General features: G+C 48.6%; 1 protein-coding gene across 1 annotated transcript; it reads left to right on the forward strand.

Annotated features, from left to right (window-relative positions):
* Positions 1-11,354: 11,354 nt before the first annotated feature.
* OXT (oxytocin/neurophysin I prepropeptide) lies at positions 11,355-12,174 on the forward strand. The gene is made up of 3 exons (XM_047069561.1): positions 11,355-11,474; positions 11,640-11,841; positions 12,119-12,174. The coding sequence occupies exons 1-3, from the start codon at positions 11,355-11,357 to the stop codon at positions 12,172-12,174; spliced, it is 378 nt and encodes a 125-aa protein (XP_046925517.1).
* The last annotated feature ends 3,763 nt before the right edge of the window (positions 12,175-15,937 follow it).

Raw genomic sequence — 15,937 nt, forward strand, 5'->3', positions numbered from 1 at the left:
AAAGGGGACACAGTGCATGGTGACCCTCTCGATTTTGGGGTCCACATTGGCCACCCTTGAATGTGCTGTTCTGACCCATGTGCCCGAACCAGAACGACTGCCGGCTCGGAGAGTCTTCTAAGGCGAGAGGACACCACGGGCCATGCAGCAGTTCTGCCTTCTAGACCTGTGACCCAGAGAGTCCCCTCGTGCTTAAGATGTCCCCCGTGGACCAGAATGCTGGGGAAGCCTGTGGCAAGCTCCAGTGAGATCTCACGTCAGAAGTCCCTCAGGTTTCAGAACAAAGCTATGACCCTTTTTGACAAGTCTCTAGCACCCTTGGAAAAACAGATCTTCCCTAGTCCCCCAGCCCTGTCAGAGTTTGCCTGATGCTGACACTCCAGGTGGGTTTCGGTTAGCCTATTCTGTATCACAAGCCACCCCAAACCTTCATGGTCTGAAACAATAAATACTTGTTACTGCTCACGAGTCTATGTCTGGATGATTCGTCTGCCCTCGGTTGGGCTCCCTCATGTATGTGCGGCCCGCTGTGGGGCAGATGGCAGCAGGGGCAGGGGCAGATGCACTGTCCCCGAACGCATGCGCCTTCCTCAAGTCCTATTTGTGATCTCATGGGGAGTCTTATGTGGCCAACTGACCAAAGAGGAGGAAAACGGAGTCCTGTTTTTAAACAGCTCATATCCAGATGGCAGATGGCTGTGGTGTTGCTGTCTCGCTCACGAGTGGCCCTGAAGGACAGTGAGAAGATGGCTTTCCCCAGCTAGCAGCCCTGGAGACGCAGTATCACAACCGCTTTACCTGGGACTAGAGACACCCTTAGGGACAGGCAAGTAGCTGATGACTTGGCTGCATGATAAGGAGCTTGGCGCTTAGCAGCAATGTGATGGGGGGTGGGGGGGGAGGGTAACACAGAGGCCTGTGGGAAAGTATGTGGATGGACTTTCAGAACGGACCTGAAGTTGGGGAATATTTGTGTCTCTTTAGGAAGCTCACCAAAAGGACCTACAGCAGAGGTGGGCTGTCAGTAATCCGGGAGTAAGGTAACTCCGTGCCTGCACATGTCAGGCACCCTTCAGCCCCTCCCACCGCACGTCTTGTTGCTTGGACTCAAGAATGACGTGGTCACGGTGGTGGGGATTGCGGCCGAGTGCGTGCTCGAGCTCACGGACTTGCCCTCACCAACGCCGACCTGGCTACCGTCACTGCTGAGAGCCCAACCCGACAGCGGCAGGGACCCACCGGACGCCTCATACAGCACGATGGATGTCCCACCAAATTGCCTCTGATGGAGGAACTCCCTTTATGGGAAAAGAAAGAGGGCAATGGATTCTCTGGTCTGTCCGCGCACCCATCCGAGAGGTGGGCCTCGGAAAACACCAGAAAGGGCCTCCTGAGGGCAGACTTAGGGCTCAGAGACCACAGAGGGGGAGGGGGGGGCTATTTTCGAGATCTGCAACCAAGATGTGGGGAGAGAACCGTTAGCCCCAACAAAGAAACCTCATTCCCGAACAGTCCTGAGAGCCTCGTTGAAACCACTCCCCAGGGCTGCTGTCCTTGGGGCTGTGCGATTTCCGTGGGAACTGCTCAGCCCCTCTGGCATAAGAATAGAGAAGGTGGCTTCAGCATCGTAGACCATTCTGCGGGACGCATGCACACGCCATCTCAGCCCTGTCAGCCCTACTGTCCCTCCAGCCACCGCTGGGAGTCCTCCCCTGGGGCTTCAACTGGCTCCACACCAGGACCATCAGGCGGAGGGGACACCGCTCACCTTTCTTTCTTTCTTTCTTTCTTTCTTTCTTTTTTTTTTTTTTTTAAGATTACTGCTCTACAGCACTCTATTGTTTCTATTTTATTTTATCTTTATTTTTGTTCCAGTATAGTTAAGATACGGTGTTATGTTAGCTTTGGGGGTACAATATAGTGATTCAACAGTTGTCTCCATTCCTCAGTGTGGTCATGATGAGTGGGCTCTTATCCTCTTCCCCTATTTCACCCATCCCCCCACCCACCTCCCCCCTATGGTTGAGTCTGTTTTTTGGTTAGTCTCTTGTTGCTAGCGTTCGTTTCTTTCTTAAATCCCACGTACGAGTGAAATCGTATGGTATTTGTCTTTCTCTGACTTATTTCAGCTAGCATTATGTTCTCTAGATCCATCCGTGTTGCTGCAAATGGCAAGATTTCATTCCTTTGTATGGCTTGTATGGCTGAGTAATATTCTATTGTATGTGTGTATGTATGTGTATATACATACACATGTATATGTATGTGTATATATACATACATATATGTATATGTGTATATATACATATATGTATATGTGTATATACATATACATATACATATATGTATACATGTATATGTGTATATGTACGTATATGTGTGTGTATATGTATATATATATCACCTCTTCTTTATCCATTCATCTGTGGGTTGACACTTGGACACTCCTTCTGTAATTTAGTATTGTAAATAATGCTGCAATAAAACATAAGGGTACATATATTTCTTGAATTAGTGTTTTCATATTCTTTGGGTAAATACCCAGTAGTGGAATTTACTGGACCATATGGTAATGCTACTTTCAATTTTTTTTAATGTTTATTTTTGAGAGAGAGTGCATGGAGGAGGGGCAAAGAGAGAGGGGGACAGAGGATCCAAAGCAGGCTCTGCACTGACAGTAGAGAGCCCGATGCGGGACTCAAACTGATGAACCAAGAGATCATGACCTGAGCAGAAGTCAGACACTTAACCGACTGAGCCACCAAGGTGCCCCTCTACTTTCAATTTTTTGAGGAAACTCCATACTGTTTTCCACAGTGGCTGCACCAGTGTGCATTCCCACCAACAGTGCAAGAGGGTTCCTTTTTCTCCACATCCTCGTCATATTTGTTCTCCCAAGCCACGAGCATGGAATATCCTTTCATTTGTTCATGCCGTCTTCACTTTCTTTCATCAGTGTTTTATAGTTTTCATAGCACAAGTCTTTCACCTTCTTGGTTTAGTTTAGTCCTAGCTATTTTACTATTTTTGGTACAATTGTTCTTGCTTGTTTAATTGTTTTAATATCTTTTTTTTTTTTTAATTTAGCGAGAGGGCAAACACGCAAGCAGGGGAGAGGGGGAGAGAGAGAGACAGAGAGAGGGGGGTGGGAATCCTAAGCAGGCTCTACACTCAATGCAGAGCCCAACACAGGACTTGATCCCACAGCCCTGGGATCATGACCTGAGTTGTAATCAAGAGTTGGACACTCAACTGACTGAGCCACCCAGGTGCCCCTATTTTGGGTGCAATTGTAAATGGGACTATTTTCTTAATGTCTCTTTCTGTTCCTTTGTTATTAGTGTTTATAAATGCAGCGGATTTCTATACATTGATTTTGTATCCTGCAATCTTACTGAATTCACTAATCGTAGTTTTGGGTGGAGTTTTTAGGGTTTTCTGTATATAGTATCATGTCATCTACAAAGAGTGAGTGTTTTACTTCTTTACCAATTTGGATGCCTTATTTATTTTCTTGTCTGATTGCTGTGGCTAGGACTTCCAGTACTATGTTGAATAAAAGTGGTGAGAGTGTACATCCTTGTCTTTTTCCTGATCTTTGGGGGAAAGCTCTCAGTTTTTCACCATTGAGTATAATGATATCTGTGGGGTTTTCACATGTGGCCTTTATTATGTTGAGATATGTTCCCTCTAAACCTATTTGTGGAGTGTGTTTTTTTTTAAAATCATGAATTGATGTTGCACTTTGTCAAATGCTTTTTTGACATCTATTGAAATGATCATATGGTTTTTATCCTTTCTCTTGTTGATGCGATATATCACATTGATTGATTTGCAAACATTGAAACACCCTTGCATCCCGACATTGTTCACCTCTTAAAAAGTTAACGGGACATATATTTTATGACCCCGCAATTTTACTCCTAGATAACTACCCAAGAGAAATGAAAACATATCCATGCAAAGACTTGTATAGAAATGCAAGATTATTATAATGGTCAAAACAGGAAACAGTTAAATGTTTATCAGCTGGTGAATGGATAAGCAAAACGAGGTACATCCGTGAACTACTCAGCAATAGAGAAGAACCAACTGCTGACACATGCAATCACTTGGATGAGCCTCAAAAACACTATGGCAAATGAAAGAAGCCAGACACGAAAAATTACACACTATATACCTCCGTTAATAGGAACTTTCTACAAAGGGTGAAACGACATCAGTGGTTTCCTGGGGCTGGCAATGAGAGCAGGGAGCAATGGCAAACAGGCATGAGGGACATTTTCAGGGAATGAAAGTGTTCTAAAACTGGATTGGGGTAAAGGCTGCACAACCGTTTACTAAAATCGTCAGACTGTGTGATTACAATGGGTGGGTTTTATGCTACACAAGTTATACCTTATTGAAATTGTTTAAATAGTGAAATTCCACTTTCATGACAGCCGCATTTGGCACAGCTGATCATTGCCTCCTCCTTGAAAACCTGTCTTCACGCTACATTCTTGTTCTTACCTGCACTCCATCCATGGTCTGTTTAAGAGCACAATTCAACCCTTTCTCCATCTCTACTCCTCCTGGGTGAGCTCGCTCAGGTCTATGCCTTTAAATATTGATACTGATGATGTCCAGATGAACATGTCTTCAGCCTAGCCCTCTCCTCAACTCCCGACCCTCGTATCCAAACGCCTGCTCAAAGTCTCCTTCAGATGTGGGATGGGCATCTCGAACATCATATGCCCACACTGAGCTCCTGCCCTTCCCAACCCAAAGCTGTGCCACACTCAGGGTCCTCATCCCAGTTGATGGCAGCTCTGTCCTGCCCACTGCTCAGCTCTAAAACCTTGGAGTCATCTTGGATTCCTCTTTTTCTCTCTCTCCCGTATCCAACCCATCAACAACCCCCAACTGACACTTCCTTCTAAACATGCCTGGAATCAGATCACTTCTCCCTCCACACACCCACCATCTTGGTCCAGCCCACTGTCATCCCCTGTGGGGATTCTGCAGTAGCTCCCCCACCGGCTTCCCTGATTCCACCTTTGTCCTATAGTTTTTTCACAGCATAATCTCCAAAGTTGTCCTAATAACTTGTAAATCCAGTCACATCGCTTCTCTCTGCTGAGCCTTCCCTGGTTCGCCATTGCATTTGGCCCAATCTGACCTAGCCCCACATTAACATTCTGACCCCAGGTCTTTGGTCACTCACTCTGCTCTGGCCCCTCTGGCCTCCTTGCTATTCCTTGAACATGCCAGACACATTTGCACCTCAGGACCTTTGCACTTACTATTTCTGCTGCCTAGAACACTCCCCTTCCATGACAGGCAGAATTCCAAGATGCCCCCGTAATCACTCCTGATATCCACACATTTGTGTACTCTCCTGTTGCATATGAGTAGGACATGTAACTTTCTTCTAACCAATAAAAATCATGGTAAAAATGATGAGGTATCACTCCCTTTACATTATATGGTAAAGGTGAAAGGATTTTGCAGATATATTCAAGGTCCCAATTATCCAAATTAACCAATTTGACTTTGAGTTAAAAGAATGATAGAGATTTCACTATGTTGTACACCTGAAATTAATGTAACGTTGTGTATCAACTATACTCGAAAATATTTTTTAAATTAAAAAAAAATTTTTTTAACGGTTATTCCTTTTTGAGAGACAGAGAGAGACAGAGTACAAGCAGGGGAGGGGCAGAGAGACAGAGAGACACAGAATCCGAAGCAGGCTCCACGCTCTGAGCTGTCGGCACAGAGCCCGATGTGGGACCCGAACTCACGAACCGCGAGGTCATGACCTGAGCTGAAGTCGGATGCTTAACCCACTGAGCCACCCAGGCGCCCTAAAAAAATTTTTGTTAGCATTTATTCATTTTTGAGAGGCAGAGGGAGACAGAACACGAGCGGGGGAGGGACAGAAAGAGAGGAAGACACAGGGCCCAGATTCTGAGCAGTCAGCACAGAGCCCAATGTGGGGTTCAAACCCACAAACTGTGAGATCATGACCTGAGCCGAAGTCGGCCACTTAACTGACTGAGCCACCCAGGCACCTTTCAAGTAAAAATATTTTAAGAAAAAAAGAAAAAGAACAATAACAGAAAAAAAAAAAAAAAAGGAAAAGAGGGGTGCCTGGGTGGCTTGATAGGTTAAACATCTGACTTCAGCTCAGGTTATGATCTCGCAGTTCGTGAGTTCAAGCCCCATGTTGGGCTCTGTGCTGACAGATTCTTGGGATTCTCTCTCTCCCTTTCTCTGTGCCCCTTCCCCACTTGTACTCTCTATCTCTTTCTCTCTCTCTCTCTCTGTCCTCCCCCACTCACACTCTGTCTCTCAAAAATGCATAAATGTTAAATTTTTTAAATACTTTTTTTTAATTTATAACGTTTATTTTTTTTTTTATTTATTTTAGTTGTTTAACTTGTTTTATTTTTTATTTTTTCAAATTGACATCCAAATTAGCATATAGTGCAACAATGATTTCAGGAGTAGATTCCTTAGTGCCCTTTACCCATGTAGCCCATCCCCCCTCCCACAACCCCTCCCGTAACCCTCTGTTTGTTCTCCATATTTAAGAGTCTCTTATGTTTTGCCCTGTTTTTATATGATTCTTGCTTCCCTTCTCTTATGTTCATGTGTTCTGTATCTTAAATTCCTCATAGGAGTGAAGTCATATATTTGCCTTTCTATGACTAATTAATTTTGCTTAGCATAATATCCTCTAGTTCCATCCATGTAGCTGCAAACGGCAAGATTTCATTCTTTCTGATTGCCAAGTAATACTCCATTGTATGTATATACCACATCTTCTTTATCCATTCATCCATCAATGGACATTTGGGCTCTTTTCATACTTTGGCTATTGTCGATAGTGCTGGTATAAACATGGGGGTGCATGTGTCCCTTCGAAACAGCTGTATCCGTTGGATAAATGCCTAGCAGTGCAATTGCTGGGTCGTAGGGTAGTTCTATTTTTAATTTTTTGAGGAACCTCCGTACTGTTTTCCAGAGTGGCTGTACCAGTTTGCATTCCCACCAGCAGTGCAAAAGGGTTCCTCTTTCTCTGCATCCTCGCCAACATCTGTTGTTGCCTGCGTTGTTAATGTTAGCATTTTGACAGGTGCGAGTTGGTATCTCATTGTTGTTTTGATTTGTATTTCCCTGATGAGGAGCGATGTTGAGCATTTTCTCATGTGTCGGTTGGCCATCTGGATGTCTTCTTTGGAGAAGTGTCTATTCATGTCTTTTGCCTATTTCTTCACTGGATTCTTTGTTTTTTGGGTGTTGAGTTTGGTAAGTTCTTTATAGATTTTGGATACTAACCCTTTATCTGATATGTCGTTTGCAAATATCTTCTCCCATTCTGTCAGTTGCCTTTTAGTTTTGCTGTTTCCTTCGCTGTGCAGAAGCTTTTTATTTTGATGAGGTCCCAATAGTTCATTTTTGCTTTTGTTTCCCTTGCCTCCGGAGATGTGTTGAGTAAGAAGTTGCTGTAGCCAAGATCAAAGAGGTTTTTGCCTGCTTTCTCCTGGAGGATTTTGATGGCTTCCTGTCTTATATTTAGGTCTTTCATCCATTTTGAGTTTATTTTTGTGTAGGGTGTAAGAAAGTGGTCCAGGTTCATTCTTCTGCATGTCGTTGTCCAGTTTTCCCAGCACCACTTGCTGAACAGACTGTCTTTATTCCATTGGTTATTCTTTCCTGCTTTGTCAAAGATTAGTTGGCCATACATATGTGGGTTCATTTCTGGGTTCTCTATTCTGTTCCACTGATCTGAGTGTCTGTTCTTGTGCCATTATAACATTTATTATTGAGAAAGAGAGAGACAGACAGAACATGAGCAGGGGGGAGGGGTGGAGAGAGATGGAGACACAGAATCTAAAGAAGGCTCCAGGCTCTGAACTGTCAGCACAGAGCCCGATGCGGGGCTCGAACTCACGAACCGTGATATCATGACCTGAGCCGAAGTCAGCCGCTTAACAGACTGACCCACCCAGGCGCCCCATAAATGTTAAATTTAAAAAAAAATTTTTTTTTTCAACGTTTATTTATTTTTGGGACAGAGAGAGACAGAGCATGAACGGGGGAGGGGCAGAGAGAGAGGGAGACACAGAATCGGAAACAGGCTCCAGGCTCTGAGCCATCAGCCCAGAGCCTGACGCCGGGCTCGAACTCACGGACCGCGAGATCGTGACCAGGCTGAAGTCGGACGCTTAACCGACTGCGCCACCCAGGCGCCCCAATGTTAAATTTTTTAAATAAATAAGTAAACGTTTAAAAGAAAAAGGATAATAACAAAAATGTAGATCCTGGTGGGTCTGGCCTAATCAGGTGATCCTTTTAAAAGAAGTTTCCCTATGCTCAGAGACTGGAAGCACCAAAAAGAGAGAGATCTCTCTCCGTTTCTGGCCTTGGAGAAGCAAGCCATGAGTTCTACAGCTGCAAGCAAATGAATTCTGCCAACAATCTCCCAGGCTCCGGGATGGAATGCAGCCTGGCTGCCATCTTGACATGACCCCTGTGAGACCCTGAGCAGAGAACCCAGCTGAGCCATGCCCAGACCCACAGAAACTGGGGATGGGGGGCGGGGGTGGGAAATAAGTGGGTGCTGCTTTAAGCTGCCAAATTTGTGGTAATTTGTTATGTAACCATAGAAAACAGGGCCACCTTTCAGATAGCCACGTGGCTTCCTTCTTTCCTTATGCCCAAGTGTCCCCTGTTACATTCACAAAGAGGCCTGGACTGAGCACCCTGAGAAAAATTGCAACATGCCCCCCCCCTTTTTCTCTACTGCACTCGCTACCTCCTAACCTGCTGAAATAGGGTTATTGTTTAATGCCTCCCCTCCTCTGCTGGAATATAAGCCCCTGAGAGCGGGGAGTTTTGTCCGTTTGGTTCGCCAGTGTTTCAGGCAAATGCACTGGGAGCCCGTGCATCTTCGGAGGAGGAGGCCTTGATGAGCTGAAGGAATGCCAGCCCTGGGGGGCCTTTATGCGAGGGCAGTTTATGTGCATGTGTTAACTTGGGTGAGGTCAGGGTGCCCAAGGGACAGGCAGGAGGCCCTTCTGAGGCTGCCTCCAGGGTCAAGCCCTTGGCCTTCTAGCCCGGCAATACCGATGGGCTGATTTGGGTGAGAAACAGGATTGGCCGCTGACGGTAATGAGGTCGGCCTGACCAGCTCCTCATGCCAGGCGGCTGACACAAGTGTCTCGGGGCCAGCCGGGCGCTGTGACCTGCGCAGCCCCAGCAGCCTCAGCACCCTTTTTGAGGAGGGTCCACAAGAGTGACGGAGCGGCTGGGGCCATCCTAGCCTACGTGTAGAGCCTGAGCCCACTGAGTCTGCTCTGACACTGGCCTCATTTCCTCTGTGCAGTGGCAAGTTGGGCTTCCCAGGGAGCCCTCTGAGATGGCGTCCAGCATGCTGGGTGTTCGTTACCAGGGGCCCTCGGGACCCACACCCATGGGAGGGAAGGGGTCGAAACAGGATTAGGTAGAGGGAGAACTTGTATGCAGGCCTCAGTTGACCTTATGGAGAGGTACGGAACCGAAATAGTCCTTCATAGTTGCCCGGCATTCGGCCACAATGGACCAGTTTTTGGATATGGGCCGCCAGGGAAGGGTGTGACCTTGGGCCAGGCAGCTCTCTGCAGCTGAGACAGGCCCTGGATGGGTGGCCACCAAAGGCTGTCTGCTGACCACACTCCCAGCAGCTGGGTGGCAAGTCCCTTCTTCTTCTTCTTTTTAATGTTTATTTATTTATCTTGAGAGAGAGAGATAGAGAGTGATTGGGATGGGGGCAGAGAGAGAGACACACAGAGAATCCCAAGCAGGCTTAGAGCCCCATATGGGGCTCAAACTCACAAACCGAGAGATCATGACCTGAGAGGAAATCAAAAGTCAGACGTTCAACCGACTGAGCCACTCAGGCGCCCCCAATTCCCTTCGTTTTTTTTTTTTAAGATATATATATATATACATATATATATATATATATATCTACACCCAATGTGGGGCTCAAGCTCACCACCCTGATATCAAGAATTGCATGCTCACTAGCCTGAGCCAGCCGGTGCCCCAGCAGGTCCTTTCTTTCTTATTTATTTATTTTTAAGTTTATTTATTTATTTTGAGAGAGAGAGCATGAGCAGGGGAGGGGCAGAGAGAGGGAAAGAGACTCCCAAGCAGGCTCCCACTCTCAGCGTAGAACCTGATGCAGGGCTTGAACTCATGATCCATGAGATCATGACCTGAGCCAAAATCAAGAGTCCTTCTCTTAACCAACTCAGCCACCCAGGTCCCCACCCCCCGCAGGTCCCTTCTAGAAGGATTGCTTCTGAGCATCTCCTTGTTCATGACATTGACCAACATCCCTTCCACTGTGGCGGTCTGTCTTTATCTGTAATTATTTTCATTTTAAGATATATTAAAAATGCAAAAAAAAAAAAGCACTCTTTTTAAATGCATAAAACAAAAGACATAGGATTACAAAAGAAACCAATTATATTTATATCAGATATCAAAATGTTAAAACAAATTTGTGATACAGTCACAATGCTTATTTAAAGCATTAGATATAAAAAATTTTAAATATATATTAAAAATATAAATACATAAATGCAGCATTAGATAACGTCCAGTAACTGCCATAATTTCAAAGTGATGATGAGTCTAAACAATGTTTGGAGACATTTGCAATAGCTGTAATGTGATAGGAGAATATCTGTCATTTTGATTTGTGACAAAGCCACATGCGTTGCAAATCCCACTGGTTCTTTGCCCACCTCATGGTTGAAGCAAAGGCTAAATTTCGGTTAGAAGTTAGAGAAAATAAAGCCCTTTCCCTATACAAGAAGCGGGTGCTGGTGGGAGGGTGGAAGTGGGTTCCTGGATATTTGGGCTCAGCAATCGGGGACCTCGGGAACAGAGGAAACAGGATGTGCTGCGGCCAGGGCAGAGGGCAGATGGGGAGCCTGGCGGGGTCCAAGGGTCTGCCCTGTAACCCATCCACCAGGTATTGGGAGACGAGCTACACAGTCCTTGGTTGGGCCGCAGACCCCCATACTCCCTGTCCCACCCTAGGTCACCGCACAGGCCACCCTCCCCCGCACGGCCTCACTGTCTGCCTCTCCTGCCCCCAGTCCATTAGCCGAGGCGGTGACCGTGACAGGGCCAGGCCCCTGCAAATGAGGGGGCGCGCCGGGCGCCCAGGGCCTGACCCGCAGTGACCCGCTGTGACCAGTCATACAGCGGCCCTCTTAGACAGGGCTCCGCCTGCTGCGGCCCCAGCCATAAAAAGGCCGGTGGGAGAGTCGCCGCCGCAGCCGCCGCCCCCGACCCAGTGTGTCCACACCATGGCCGGCTCCAGCCTCGCCTGCTGCCTGCTCGGCCTCCTGGCGCTGACCTCTGCCTGCTACATCCAGAACTGCCCCCTGGGCGGCAAGAGGGCCGCGCTGGACCTCGACGTGCGCCAGGTGAGCCCCCGCCGCGACCCACCGCCTCTGCCCGCCCCGCCGGGGCCCCAGGGGTTTTAGTGGACGTGCGCCCCCGCCCGTGACCGCGGCCCCTGCACACCCCGAGCCCGGGCCCCCGGCCTCGCAGGGCCCGCGCTCACCCCCCGTCCCCCGCCCTCCCGCCAGTGCCTCCCCTGCGGCCCCGGGGGCAAAGGGCGCTGCTTCGGGCCCAGCATCTGCTGCGGCGACGAGCTCGGCTGCTTCGTGGGCACGGCCGAGGCGCTGCGCTGCCAGGAGGAGAACTACCTGCCGTCGCCCTGCCAGTCGGGCCACAAGCCGTGCGGAAGCGGGGGCCGCTGCGCCGCCGCGGGCATCTGCTGCAACGACGGTGCGCTGCCGGGGCGGCCCGGGGGCGGCGGGGTCGGGGCCGGGATCCAGGTGGGGGCGGTGCGGAGGTCCCGGTGGGCGCGGCCCCGGGGGCGGAGTCCAGGTGGTGCCGGTGCGGAAGTCCCAGTGGGCGTGGCCCCCGGGGCCGCTGCGCCGCTGCCGGCGTCTGCTGCAGCCCGGGTGAGCCGGGGCCGGGGGCGCGGAGGGGGGGCAGAGGCCGAGGACCCGGGACCCGGAGGGGACCGCGCAGGGCGGCCCCTGACCCGCTGTCCTTCCAGACGGCTGCCGCGCCGACCCCGCCTGCGACGCCGAGGCCGCCTTCTCCCAGCGCTGAGCCGACGGCCCGGACAGCGGCGCAGCGCGCCCCTCGCCACTCCGCAGCCACCCCCAGAAATAATGAAATAAAATAAAGCAGAATTTTCTCCCCCTGCAACTCGTCTGGCGTCTTGTTTTCAGAAACGGGAAGGAGGGCGCTGGGGGAACCCCGAGGGTCGCGCTTGGCGGGGCCTGCGTGTCCGGGCAATTCCGAGCGGGAGGGCCGGGGTTCGGGGCGCGCCGTTCCCGCAGCCGAAGTCCTGCACGGGCTGGCGAACGAGGGAGACGGAAACAGACCCCAGCTTCCCGCTCCAAACAGAGCTGGGGGCCTGTAGCAGGTGGCCTAACCAGGAACATTTCAAAGAACCCAAACGACGGGGGTGCTGACAGGGAACCAGAGGAAGGGGAGGCGGCCAGTGGCGGGGGAATGACTTCCCTACCTCTGGAGGGAGGCTTGAACCGCGACCCGAGGGCTGGGTTTGGGGCCTCTCAGCTGAAGGGCTTTCACGTTTCCGAGGAGCTGGACTCCAGGCCACCGGAGGCCACTGGTGCGCAGAAGAGGTGGCCGAGCTGCCGAGGACCCAGCAGGCCTGCCTCTGCCTGTGCGGCTGAGGAACTTGGCAGTGCTGGGGACCCCGCGGGCCAGGGACTCCTGGGAGCCCACCGCCACAGAATGACCGCAAAACACAAAAGCCTCCAACAAACAGAATCTTCAACCTATTTCTCGGCCATTCCTGGATCCAAAACCCTTTTGGGAATCAAGACGGCCTAATTCCTCTTTCCCAAAACATGCGGTCATTCACTTACCCGAGCAGTTTCAGAAGGTCCACGGCCACACTCCCCCCTGCAAGTGAAACAGCAACAGATCGCTGTTAGAAAAAGTGTAGTTTCTAGGGCTTTCTCCCACACTGGAGGTCTGCATAGCACTCCACACACACAGCAGTATGTGGGTCTCACCGGGTGGAGAGAGAAAAAAATACCCTGAAGCGGACCGTAAGACTTTTTTTACTATAAATTACGAAAACAGGCAAAATCTTGGGTGAGGTGGTGACTGGAGGGGGTCCAAGGGCAATTCTGGTCATACTCTCTTCTCCTGGTCTGGGAGCTGGTAAAACAGGTGTGTTCATTTTCCGAAAACTTAACATGTGCATGTGATTTGCTAACTTTTATATGTATATCATATTTGAATATATTTTTATATTTTATATGCATATCGCATTTGAATAAATATTCATTTCAAAAATGAAAAAAAGATCATTATTGCTAAGATGTGTAAGAAGAATAGACATGAGGCTTTTGAAAATCCCAGTGGCTTACAGCAACCTGGACTGTGGTTCTTTTTGTTTGTTTTTTTAGTTTATTATTTGTTTTGTTTTAGATTTCACATATAAGTGAAACCATACGGTGTTTGTCTTTTTCTGTCTTATTTCAGTTAGCATAATACCCTCTAGGTCCATCCGCGTTAGCACAAATGGCAAGATCTCACCCTTTTCATGGCTGAGTAATATTCCACTGTATAGACTGCGGTCCTTGCTGAGGCCATGAGACTAGCCCCTCCTTTGACCCCACATCTGGGGGGATTAGTCATCAAAAGGGACACGAGATAACTCAAAGCGGAGTCCCGTTTAAACCAACCATGAGGAAGGACTCGGTGCACTAGCTGGGTATTTGAGGACAGTCGCAGAGTTCTGTGTCCCTCAGAAACCACACAGCCAGAGAGGGCTGCAGCTAGAGGTGACCGAGCTCCTCAACTAGAGACGTGTGGGAACAGATTTGTGCTTTCCCGAGCTGGAGAGTCCCCCCGCCACCTTAGCAGGAAGTCTGGGATCTCTCCCTGAGACCTCACTGCTTCCCCTGAGTGTCCTGGGGTGCCAGCCCAGCTGTCCCCACCCTGGGAAAGAGCTCAGGTCCCCTCACCCACTCAGTCACCCACTTTGCTGTCCCACTCTTCCCAAGAATCCAAAGGTCAATAGTATTTTATTGCCTCAAAACACAGGGTCAGACTGACGCCTCTTTTCCTGAGTTTGTCCCAGAGGTGGCGTCAAGCTGGGTCCAGTGGCCCCACCGGCACAGAAGCGAGCTGGGTGTCATTCTCCATTCTTCTTGGCTGCTCAGTCCCACGGCCTTTGGTCCTCGCTAGAATGACCCCTTCAGACCTCCAAAGTGCTTGGGGGCTTGTCCAGGGCAGTGGTTCCCACTTTGTGTAACTTTATTCTTTGTTCTTCTTCTACCCGGAAGTGAAATTCCTAGAGAATATGCCCACCTACACATAATTTCAAAAAACGTATAATTAGTCTTAGCAGTAATATAGAGAAAAGGAATTTAGTACAAAATATTACTTTAATACGTGACCAAACAGGCAAGGCTATGCTAGGCAACATACACACAATCCAGTTTCTACGTATAACAAATATAATAAAAAGAAATTGGGACCCATTCTCTATAAGACGTTCAGGAAAATAACGTAAGAAAATGAAAATAGGGGCGCCTGGGTGGCTCAGTCGGTTAAGCGGCCGACTTCAGCTCAGGTCATGATCTCACGGTCTGTGATTTCGAGCCCCGCGTCGGGCTCTGTGCTGACCGCTCAGAGCCTGGAGCCTGTTTCGGATTCTGTGTCTCCCTCTCTCTCTGCCCCTCCCCCGTTCATGCTCTGTCTCTGTCTCAAAAATAAATAAAACGTTAAAAAAAATTAAAAAAAAAAAGAAAATGAAAATAAAAAGGTAGAAGGGCAACCAGGATCAATATTCTCTTTTGTGGGGTGCCTTGCTGGCTCAGTCGGTAGAACAGGTGACTCTTGATCTAGGGGCCATGAGTTCGAGCCCCACTTTGGGAGTAGAGCTTACTTTTAAAAAAAAATTCTTGGGGTGCCTGGGTGGCTCAGTTAAGCGTCCGACTTCGGCTCAGGTCATGATCTCACGGTCTGTGGGTTCGAGCCCCGCGTCAGGCTCTGTGCTGACAGCTCAGAGCCTGGAGCCTGTTTCAGATTCTATGCCTCCCTCTTCCTCTGACCGTCCCCTGTTCATGCTCTCTCTCTCTCTGCCTCAAAAATAAATAAATGTTAAAAAAATAATAATAAAATTTAAAAACATAAAAATAAAAAAAATTCTCTTTTGTACCTTAAGGAAAATACAGGCTCAGATATCAACTAATTGCAAAGAGTGTAGTCATGGAACACTTGGGGAAATTTAAATAGTGCCTGAATGCTTTATGATATTAATATATCGTTGAGTTTGCATATGCGTGGCAACAGTGTGTGGTCATGTTTATTTTTAATTCATTATCCTTAATTCCAGTATAGTTAACACACAGTGTTACATTAATTTCAGGTGTACAATGTAGTGATTCAACAGTTCCATGTATCACCCAATGCTCATCGACAAGTGCACTCAATCCCCTTCACCTATTTCCCCCATCTCCCCACCAACCTCCCCTCTGGTAACCATCAGTTTGTTCTCTATAGTTAAGAGTCTGTTTAGGGGCACCTGGGTGGCTCAGTGGGTTAAACGTCTGACTTCCGCTCAGGTCAGGATCTCATGGTTCCTGAGTTCAAGCCCCATGTCAGGCTCTGTGCTGACAGCTCGGAGCCTGGAGCCTGATTTGGATTCTGTGTCTCCCTCTCTCTGCCCCTCCCCCACTCATGCTCGCTCTCGCTCTCCTCTCTCTCTCTCTCTCCCTCAAAATTAAACATTTAAAAAAATTAAAGGTGTGCGCCTGGGTGGCTTAGTCAAGCGTCAGACTCTCAGTTTCAGGTCATGACCTCGTGGTTTTGTAAGTTTCAGCTC

Source organism: Lynx rufus, unplaced genomic scaffold, assembly GCF_022079265.1.
Source record: "Lynx rufus isolate CCGP_SWC_20201006 ecotype Redwood Valley unplaced genomic scaffold, mLynRuf1.p SCAF_8, whole genome shotgun sequence".
NCBI lineage: Eukaryota > Metazoa > Chordata > Mammalia > Carnivora > Felidae > Lynx > Lynx rufus.